At 46.5% G+C, this 11,780-nt stretch overlaps 1 protein-coding gene across 1 annotated transcript; it reads left to right on the forward strand.

Annotated features, from left to right (window-relative positions):
- Positions 1 to 256: 256 nt before the first annotated feature.
- LOC117844262 (indole-2-monooxygenase) lies at positions 257 to 2,763 on the forward strand. The gene is made up of 2 exons (XM_034725037.2): positions 257 to 1,250; positions 2,063 to 2,763. Exons 1-2 carry the CDS (start codon positions 288 to 290, stop codon positions 2,684 to 2,686), a joined length of 1,587 nt encoding a protein of 528 aa, XP_034580928.1. The 5' UTR covers positions 257 to 287; the 3' UTR covers positions 2,687 to 2,763.
- The last annotated feature ends 9,017 nt before the right edge of the window (positions 2,764 to 11,780 follow it).

The raw sequence follows: 11,780 nt of genomic DNA on the forward strand, positions 1-11,780 counted from the left end.
CCTGACACTACAATGCGTCGACGGCCTCTTGCTGGATTTAACTAGGCAATAACGCAAACTCTTCTCTGGCGGTTCCAAAGAAGCTAGATGTAATTAATCCTTTTGATTCGCCACATGGTCACTCTGGTGGTAGAACATATGGTTCTCCTGATTCCATTACCAGGATGAAAACGCGGATATGCTTCCCTCCATCCCCTCCGGCACGTTAGCTATAAATACACGCAGCATGCACGGCCATTGTAGCGGCACTGCGCAATCTACCAGCACGCCACCAGCAGCAGATCGTCATGAACCTGCTCGACGAGACGCCTCCAATGGCGGCGATGCTGTTCCTCGTGTTCTTCCTAGCCTTCCTCGCGCTGCTTCACCTCGCGACGAAGCAGCGTGCTAGGAGACCAAAGAACAAGCAGCAGCAGCAATCGGCGGCTGTTGGTAGTGATATTGATCATGATCATGGTCGCCGCCTCCCACCTTCGCCCCCGGCACTGCCGGTGATCGGGCACCTCCACCTCGTCGGCTTCCTTCCGCACGTCGCCCTCCGCGGCCTCGACGCCAGGTACGGCCACGACGGCCTCCTGCTCGTGCGCCTCGGCTCCGTGCCCACGCTCGTTGTCTCCTCCCCGCGCGCCGCCGAGGCCGTCATGCGCACGCACGACCACCGCCTCGCCTCGCGGCCGCCGTCCACCTCCGCCCGCGCGCTCCTCAACGGCTCCCTCGACGTCGCCTTCGCCGTGTACGGCGAGCACTGGCGACAGGCGAAGAAGCTGCTTACCACGCACCTGCTCACCGTCCGGAAGGTGCAGTCCTACCGGGCCGGCCGCGAGGAGGAGGTGCGGCTGGCGATGGCCAAGGTCGGCGACGCGGCGGCGGCGGGCCGGGCCGTGGACATGAGCGAGCTGCTCTACGCCTTCACCACCGACATCATGTGTCGCGCGGTGTCGGGAAGGTTCTTTAAGGTCGGCGGCCGGGCCAGGCTCTTCCGCGAGCTCCTCAACGCCACGGCCGGCCTCATCGGCGGCTTCAACGCGGAGGATTACTTCCCGTGGTTGCTCCGGTTCGGCGTCTTCAGGAGAGCCATATGCGCCAGGGCCGACAAGGTGAGGAGGAGATGGGATGAGCTTCTGGACATGGTGATCGATGATCACGAAGGCAAGCTGGTGCAGCAGCAGGAGCCTGACTTCATTGAGGTTCTCCTCTCTCATCAGCATGAGTACGGCCTCACCAGAGACCACCTGAAGGCGATGCTCATTGTAAGAAACTCCTCATGGACCATGTTCTCGATCAACCTGCATGCATATCCATGTATATTGACTACTTATAATTTGCAGGACACACAAACAAGCACATAAACTCATAAATTTTATACAAGGAATTATCTAGTTTGTAACTATTGTTTGGTGCATTGAAATTTATACCAACCACTCACAGCAACGATTATACTTTCCATTTCCATCACTTCACAGGCACCAATCAATGGTGTAAAACTGTACATCGACTCCACCGATCCATATAAGTCGCATATGATTCACTATGTTTCTACTTAAAAATAAATTTTTAGAGTATGCATTTGATGACTATTATCTCCGATCCACAGAATATAAGTTTTTTTAGAGTACGCATCAGCTAATTTCTTTATGGAATATTATATAATTGATTCGTGTATAAGCTCATTGCTACTAAACCAAACATAAATTTTTTTCACAATATTATTTTTTTGGGGATATTGTGCATTATGTTTACAAACATCATTAGTGGTTCGGGAAAAAGGAACATTAGTCAAGCTTGCTATCACCTTGGCTTCCATGTCAATATCGGAGGGAGCAAGTGATAAGAAATTCTCTCAGGCTACCGAGGAACAGTATCTCCCTTTCTATAAATTAATACTTGTCCGTCCATCCAGAATCTGGACACACAACAAAAACTGACGGACGCTTGTTTACCATTAACTATATAATAACACACTAGGGATCTAAAGGCAAGAAAGAGTAGCCATCCTTGTCCATACACCATATTGGTCAATGCAAAAGCATCTAATGAATTAACTTACTGATCTCCGTTGCAGGACATATTTTTTGGAGGCACTGACACATCATACATCGTCCTAGAATTTGTCATGGCCGAGCTCTTGAGAAATCCGCGCGTCATGTCAACCTTACAAGCTGAGATAAGGAAATGCGTCCCTGAGGGACAGCAGATGGTGACCGAAGACGATCTCTCCGGCCTGCCATACCTCAAGGCTGTTATCAACGAGACGCTTCGGCTGCATCCCCCGGCGCCCCTCCTTGCACCCCACTACTCCATGACCGATGTTCACGTTGACGGCTACATGATCCCAGCTAAAATACCCATCCTTGTTAATGCTTGGGCTCTTGGCAGGGACAAGAGTGTATGGGAGGATGCTGAGCAGTTCAAACCGGAGAGATTTATCGGCATGGGCAGTGATGTGGACATCAACTTCAAGGGGAATGACTTTAAGTTCCTGCCGTTTGGGGCTGGACGAAGGATCTGCCCGGGGACGAACTTTTCGATCTCGACCCTTGAGATCATGGTAGCTAATCTCATGTACCGTTTCAACTGGGAGGTGCCACCTGGGATGGGATGCATTGATATGACGGAGATGTTTAGGTTGACGGTGCATCGCAAGGAGAAGCTCATCCTAGTCCCAAAAATGCATGTTGTAGTTTAGTATAGTAATTAAATAACCCTAATAATAAATACAAAACATAATTTGTATGTTCAATAAGTTTGGTAGGATTCAATTGCATTTCATTGTACCTATAAGGCACATGTTGGTTGGTTGTCTACTTTTATATTATGACATTCTTGATATATTAAAAGGTGGCCTATAGCATGGGTGTAACTCAAGTTATAGCCCAAGTCTTGGGGCTAGCTATTTGCAAGAATCAATTTCCTTATTTTTCAAAAAAAAAAATTATATTTTTTTGACGATTTTGCATAAATAAATAGTTGAACTAAAAATTTGCAAAAATAGATCTATGTCGCCGGACCAAATGATCCTTTCGCCGGTTGAAACGGGCGGAAGGGTGCCAACTGCCATGTACAGCCTTGTTTCGCCGGCTGAAACGGCGGTAAGGCACGTACCGCCGTTTCGTACGGCGGTAGGCGGCCTACCGCTGTTTCAGGCGGCGCTTGGTGCCTGCAGTCGGGTTGGGGATGCTATAGCCGGTTGAAATGGCTATAACTACCAATAGCCGTTTGAACCGGCTATAATTCCATTTTAATTATTTTTCCTTCATTTTTTATTAGGACATTTATGAAAGTAAATTATGTAGTTCCATTGCAATATTTAACTTTGTAATTTGAGGCTACCTCTGTTTTAAATATTGTTCCTTTATTTTATTATGATATTTTTGAAAGTAAAATATGTAAATTCGTAATTTGAGAGAGGTAGAGTGATTGAACGAAATAACTGAAAATGATTTAACTCCCGGCCTACATAAAGTAGTTTGCGGATGACCACACATCGTACTCTATACAATCGTACACATGATATATAGTCTGCACCGGCCTACAAAAGATAAAGGAGATCCTACGCACTAGATGCGACCTCGCTTGAAAGGAGCCTCACCGCGACCACAACCACGCCTCGCTGCTCGCTGCACAGCTCTGGTCTTGAATTGGTCGTACATCAAGGGCTCCCATTGGGCAACCTCGCGAGGCGAACATCTTGCTGCGGCCGCAGGTGGTGTCACGAAGTCCTGGGTCGCGCCCTGTGTAGAAGGCTCCGAAGTGTCACGCAACTGTGAAGCACTAATTACATCAGGCTCGAGTCTCAACATTTCGTCCACCCAAGCATGGACGCTAGACCTCTGTCCCTCCTCCTTGATGGAGTCCTCTGAAGCCCCTCCGCGGTCTGCGAACCCTGTTATTCAACTAAGGAAATGGTATTGTTAGTTTCATTGCGTATTTAAAATGGAATAGAATACATGTATTCATCATGCACTATAGTGGCGTAGCTCTACCTGGTGCAGCAGAAGAGGGCCCCACTCCACTGTAAGCTCCGTACATATGCGGGGTTGTGTTCAGAAATTATTAGTTAGTAAGGTTAATTGGACAACATTTTGTCAATAGTATACAACAAAATAACGTTCACATACCTGTCAGGGTCAGGTATTGCGGAACAGTGGATGGGCTGGCAGGGGCATGCCAAAATGGTGGTGGTGCTGGTGTGGCCCAGGACGGCCTCGCCGCTCGTACCTGGGAGGGTGCATGTGCCTGTGGTGCAGTACAGGGGTTGGGGTACGACGGACGAATGGGTGGCTGAGACGATGTACCCGCCTGGTGAGTAGGAGCTAGAGAGGATGAACGGGGGTAGGCAGCCCGTGGTGGAAGCACGACGTTCGCGCGACCGCCACGACAGCTGATGGCCCTGAGGAACCTATTGCAGGCACCCAAGGCCCTCCTGTATAGCGTCTCGTGCTGCTCCACAAACAACTGCTGGAAGTGCTCGACGTCGTACTTCAACTCAGTGGTGACCTCTGTAATAACATTGTACTTTTGGTAAGAGGACAGGGTTCAAGTTAGCCACACGACATGATGCAAGTTGAGTAACAGACATAATGCAGAAGCTTACCACAATGTCAAAGTTGATGTCCCTCGAGCGCGAGTACGTCTGCATCATAGGCGCGGTCTCCGTCGGTGGCTGCCTCGAAATGTACGTCACCCGCGTCCTGGTCCTCAGCAAGAACCACCGAAGGTACACTGCGAATGCGTTGTCATCGTGCGCACAGTCCTTGTGCACCACCTCGTCTAAAGCGGTTGTCTACATCTCAACCCACTGAACCATCCTCGGAGCCCACTAGGCCCCAGGCCCACTACCACCCTACCGGGTAGCCCTAATATAACCATCATCCAGCGGGTTAGATAAACGAAAAATCTTTATTGCAAGAAGAATGAAAGGGTGGGGCGTACCTGTGAATGGTGGCTAGGACTGCTGATGTAACAGGAAGTGGGTGCTTCTCGTGCCTCCTGCCCATTCGAGCTTTGTCCTTGCAAACAACCTCGAACTGGTGTTCCACTACTCCCACTTCATTGACACGATGCCAATGAGCCTTCTTAATCGCCTCCTCCATGTACTCTGTCATCTTGTACCCATATATTTTATGCTGGTCGCGCACTGAGTTATCAGCCAACTGGTACCTTTCCTTGAAGTACTTCATGGTGCGGTACAGGAAGAATTCCACGATACCAACGAGGGGCGGTCCCCGAACACCACGTAGGACCTAGTTGTAAACCTCAGTTAGGTTTGTAGTCATTATACCCCAATGAGCACCTCCCTCATCAAAGAGTAATGCCCACTTTTCCTTCAGCTCATGCTCAATCCACTATGAGAAGCTCTTGATGAACCTTCCCATCTTCGCTTGGCATTCGGACCATTGAGCCTGACATCCTCCAGAGACACAGGGTGGTCGGCCTCACTGTTGACCGGCCTCTTGGCTAGGTCTTCGCATTGTTTCTTTGTAAGGTCGTCAAGTTTCTTCCACAGCAGGTTGAATTTCCTCTCCTGATTCTAGTTGCATGGACGCTTGAACATTGTCATAACGGTCTTGTTCTTGAATTGCCTATGGAAGTTTGCACCCATATGCCTCATGCACCACCTACTCTTCAAGTCCGGCTATATTGTCACCCTGAAACGCTCCACACTTCCATTCTGTAGGTCTTCAATTGCTTGTAGAATGCCTTTGTGCCAATCATGAATGAGACAAACCCCCTCCACATCCTTCACAATCATGTTCTTCACCCTCTTCAGAAACCAATACCAGCTTTCTCCAGACTCCTCCACAAATGCGATCGCAAGTGGCAACACCTGATTGTTGTTGTCGGACTCAATAGCTATCAATATTGTTCCTTTATACCTTCTAGTTAGAAATGTGCCATCAATGCAAATGACTGGTCGACATCACTGAAAAGCCTCAACACAAGGACCCAAGGCTAGGAATGACCGTTGTAGCACCTGTTTGCTTGGAAACTGAGCATATGGATAGGCTTTCACATCGTAGAAGCTTCCTGGGTTCCTTGGCCATATGGTGTGCAACAGGACAGGGAGGTTGTCATATGATGTTTCGAATGTACCCCACTTCATCTCTAGTGCCTTCTGCTTTGCTCGGTAAGCTTTGCTATAGCTAATCTTGTACTTGAACTTCTCCTCTATGGCACAAACAATGGACTTGGGCTCAAAGCTGGGATTCTCCACTATCTGAGAATATATGTATTGAGCAACAAAATCAGTAGCGAGGTTGCGATATGTTCCTTCCAATTCATCCAGCAAGCTTTGGTGCTCAACCACTCTAGTCACCTCCCAGTAATCCTTCCACTTCCCCTTGTATGCGTGCACCCTAAACTGGAAATCATTTCTCACACAACGGACATCATATGCCATTAGGTTGCTCTTCTCCACCCTGAATTGACATTGCAAAGATAAAGTGGACCATCTCTTCACAACTTTCTTCACCTCATCCCCACTAGGGTACAAAGCACCCACGCAAACCTCATTCTCCCTATACTTCCAAGGGATATTTTCCCTTACATTGACCTGCAGGGCGGAATGGTCATAAGTTGACCAGTTTCGTGGAACAGGATAAGCATCTTCCTCATCTGACAAGTCATCATCCATGGCACCATTGGCCTCCTCTCCTTCCCTCTCCACCTGCTCAACTAACTCAACAATTTCTTCCCCCTCATCAGCCTCCCCATTAGGCTCATGGGCTATAATATCATCCTCTGCATCTCCCCCTTCTGCCCCATCATGGTCAACTTCTTCATTTGCCCCATCAGTACTCTCCACATCTTCCTTGGCTTCAACTTCAACACCTCCCACTTCTTCTACCATCTGATTGCTAGATCCAGCCTTCGTGAACAGTTGAACATACCATATGAGCGGTAAACCGTGCCTTGTGCATGCATTCACATAAACCCGGTAGCTTGGGGTTCCTTCAAGTGGGAGCAAATCCTAAAAGTTTATGTCGGGCTATCTCTTCTCTATAGCCCTCACAGACACATCCACTTGATCTCTATCAACACCAAAATCCTTACAAAGCCACCTGCATATGCCCCCAAGTTCTCTCTCTTGCTCTTGGTAAATACTTGCAGAAATACTGAAAACCACTCAAATCTACCCCGTCTGGACCATATCTAACCTTCCCCAGATCATAGAACACTTTGAAATATAAACTATCCGACATGCCTGCCAACATACACAAAACGAGCGGTCCAAATTTCTCTCAATAACTTAAATCAATTAACTAGAACAACACCTTCATTTAATTCTATCATTGACACTAACAACTATTTAAGAGTAAACCAACCTTACGAAAAACATTTATCATAGGCATTTACTCGTGAAAATATATGTGACAACCACAAAGGTTCTCACTAAGTCTAATAATTCCAACTACCCCTATAACAACTACATTGTCAATACCTAAACAAAATATAACCCTACCAATACCAATAATATTCATCTAAATTTAATCTACATAAATCAACAAACTAAATTTACTGTCAACTAAATACCTAAACTAAATCCGCTATACTGACTCAGCTACATTTTCCTATGTCTAAAATCCGCTATATTTTCCTAAGTCTCAGATCACTAAACTAACTACTAGACTATCTAGTACTACATCTATCCACTACACAATCTACATTAACTAAACTACGAGATTTAAAAAAATACCTGAAATAAAGTGACGATCGAAGCTTCAATCTCCCCTTCCCTCCTCTCTCCCTCCCTCCCCCTTCCTTCCTTCCTTCCTTCCTTCCTTCCTTTCCCTCCCTCCCTCCCTTCCTCGTCCTCTCCCTCCCTCCCATCGGTCCCCCTCCCTCCCTTCCTAGCTCGCTCGGTCTGCTCTAGCATTGGTGGGAGCCTAGGGGCGGCTACACGCCGTTTATATAAGGAGCGCCCCGCTGGCTCATCCGGCGGTAAGGGCTGGCTTACGCCATTTGAACTGGCGGGGCGCCCTTATCACCAGATGAAATGGCGAAAGCTCCTTGAAACTCGCGCCATTGGAACCCGTGGACGGCCTGCCGGATGGGGGGCGGTAAGGCACTTACTGCCGTTTCAGCCGGCGGTAAGATGCCACCGTCGTTTGGTCCGGTAACATAGGTCTATTTTTGCAAATTTTTTGTTCGACTATTTATTTCTGCAAAATTACAAAAAGAAATGTAAAAGCAAAAAATCCTTATTTTTCAATTAGCCGCAAGACTCCAATGGGCCTGTTCTGGCTGTGGCCTGAGTCCTAAGTGAGGCCTAGGTTTGTTCCTTTAGATGTCTCCAGATTGATTGAGTATCTCTATTAAATGTGCTAAATTCAGTTGCAAATGCAAAATGCAACTTTCCATGGATTTAAGATCAAACTTAAAATTATGATTTAACATTTTAGACCACATCATACATTTTAGACGAGGTGCTCCTGCTATAGTTAATTTAAAATAAAGCAAAGATGGCAACCGTCTATTGACGCTCGTTATTGACACACTTTTACCCCCTTTTATATTTAATAATGACATGAATTTAATACTTATTGATCACACCTAATAAACCGGTCATTTTCACATATCCAACATATTTTGGAGGATATTCTGTTTTTCAGGAAATTTGACCTAAAAGCATATTTTTGGATAAATCACTGAATGAGTAACGAAACAGACGAAGACGAAGGCCAACGGGCCCTGGAAGAGCTTACGCCGATCGCCCTAGGCCTAGGATCCTCTGGCACCCTCTAGTGACCATCTTTGGCAAGCACTCCTCCAAGATTATTTAAGGGCTAAGTTTGCGAAGATATGGCAAGGATCACTTCGGGATCAAAGAGGAATCAAAGAAGGTTAAGCGGAGATTTCAAAAGTCATTGAAGATCAATCTCATCCCGAAGCAACTGACGTGCTAGGCCCACATGCAAGTGAAAATAAGACTCCTAAGCATCAAGGGAGACTTGGAGACGAAGCAGGATGCAAGGGACCAAAAGGAAGGATCCCGGTGGCGATCTTGTGATGTACAATCATTCATGGTGAAGTAATAGATGTGTTCATGTTCTTAGCAACCTAGATATGTCCTTTTATGTTTTTATGCTTTATCGGGTTCGCTTACTTTTAAATCTATTAATCGATGATAGATTGCTTAGGATGTTCTTGTTGTTGGTCTGCCCTAGAGGCAATCGTAGATATGATGATATTCCATTTGTATCCATAATTTATATTATGTTCCTTGAATATCCATTAAAGACTACTTGAATTGATTTGCAATTATGTGAATTGTATGTGAAACTCTTTACTTGTATAGTTATTCTAAAGTTGTCCCTAGTCGGAGTTCATGTGAGGACACACATGAATATTAGACTAGCACATGTATTAGTTGATGACTATGTTTCACAAGTCATGGACATGGAGATGTTGAACTAATAATGTGGGCACATGTGGAGACATGTGCTAGGACTGACCCAACACGAGAAATAGTTCTCTCTTTACACAACATATACGCTTTATCCTTAGACCTGAGATTGTCGCATGTACTCAAGATGTGGATCAACTTACTTAGGGGCTATCAAACGCTACGCCGTAACAAGGTAGTTATAAAGGTAGCTTTCGGGTTTGTCAAGAAGCATGCTATGAGACATGGTCAATCAAGATGGGATTTGCCCCTCTCTGATTGAGAGTGATATCTCTGGGCCCCTCGAGTGATCGGATCCGAAAATGCATGGCCATGCTACGTACGGTTAAGAGTTAACCTACAAAGGGATTCCGAATCATAGGATCGAGAAAGAGCGGTCGGCTTGAAGCTAGACCAAATATCGTGAGGCAAAGGGAATAGCATGTATATAATGTTGTGATGGTTCGTCTGATATGATCTTCGTGTGCATATAGGAGTTGGCACGTCTTGCTAGAGGCTGCTACCGACTATTGGGCCGAGTAGGAGTACTCGGGCCATGTCTATACGTATCCAAACCCATAGGGTCACACACTTAAGTGGCTGGAAGCCCAATTTGGATGTGATCCAAGTTGGATTAGGTTTTAGAAGTACTAATGGGCCTCGGACCTAGAGGCCCGTTAGGAACCTCTATAAATAGAGGGGTGGGGGCACCCTAGGGTTTACACCTTTTGGCGAAACTCATCTGCCGCGCGCCTCCCACACCCTCGCCTGTTGCAACTTGCGGACCTAGCAGTCCAGCTTGCGACGCTTCCTCTCTGCACGTGTGATTACCTTGGAGGTGCTACGCCTGCATCACTTGGACGAGCCACCGACGAGCTACGACGAGCCGCCAACGAGCCACGACGAGCCGCCAACGAGCCGATGACGAGCCGCGGCACGAGGGCGATCTTGCTGCACGTGGACGAGCTGCTGGACGTCGACGTGATCGACTACGTACGACTACGCTGATTGACTTTGCTGCATCGACGCGAATCTACATCTTCCACATTAGTGCATCGAGTGGTAATCCCGTGATCCTTATACGACAGTTTTCCTGGTTTACACAGTAGAAAAATTTTGTTTTGCGCTAGTGTAGCCTACCTCGTATCCCAACAGTAGTATCAGAGCCGTAGCTGTTTAGTTTTGGATTCAGGATGTGTGCATATGGAGATATGCGAGTTTTCAGTTTGATCTATGTCCTGGTTTCGTGTTCTTGCTGCAATGGTTGTGTAACGACATACTCCTACCGGTCGGATTTCCGCCATCGGAGTTAAGTGATACACGTAATGCCAGTTGCAGTGAGCGAAGATCAATGTGATTGGTCGAATCGAAATTCAGGTTCATACGCCAGGCGCATGAGATGTGCAATAGTAGATTGGATCTACTACCAGGTCTGGATTTTTCTGTGTGCGTGTGCTTCGGTAAATCAGCCGTAACTTTTCGGGGCGAATTTTATATGAAAATTGATCTATTGAAAAAGTTACACATGAAATTCGGGCCTCCGAAGTTTGGATCGTTAGAACGCCTAACTTAGTTTTGCAGGATGTATGTATCTTATGATCAGTATGGCCCCTTTGTGTATGTAATGCATGTGTGTAACTCATTCGTGACCTGCGTGTTGCGCGTACGGCAACACGGCTGGAGCCATATGTGTTGTCACTTTAATGTATTTAATGGTCTGCGTACCAATCTGTGATGATCCAAGCAACCATGTAATCTTCATTACTAGCTTCTTTACTAGCTATTAGGCGTAATAGCATGTTCTAGTTCTTGGAGGACTCATCACCAGGAGGATGGCGCACATGGAACATGGAGATGGAGATCACCATGGTGAACAGGTTCTGTGGAGGTGGAGATCACCATAAGAAAACGGGCCATACTGTGTCACAACTGTATGAATGCTATTCTGTTTATGTTTTACTTTCTGCATGCTGTGATGTTAGTAGTAGAACGATCCCTCATAAAGTTTAAGTTAGTATGCCCTCCCAACTAAAACTTGCACCGTCCCATGTCTTGTACAATTAGTGGTGGGTCTATGAAATTAGGGTGCCACTAGTTTTCCTTGACTAGACGGGTTTGTGTCGGACACTTACACGCATAAGGGTTGGTTTGCTTAACAAGGTTATCTTAACGGTTAAGGACCTTGGGGCATAAAGGTTGGGCGTCGAGACATGGAGATGTCACCCAACAATAGGAGTCATATGTGATATGATTAGCAAGAAGTTGCTTACCGATCTACCTTGTTTGCTAGCAGTGATGCTAAAGCTCACTAGTAGACTTGTTAGTTGTGGATCCTGAATCACTAAGTATCAATAGAGGGATATTGATTTTAGTGGGAGTAGATTCTGTTAAAATA

Source organism: Setaria viridis, chromosome 1 (genome assembly GCF_005286985.2).
Source record: "Setaria viridis chromosome 1, Setaria_viridis_v4.0, whole genome shotgun sequence".
NCBI lineage: Eukaryota > Viridiplantae > Streptophyta > Magnoliopsida > Poales > Poaceae > Setaria > Setaria viridis.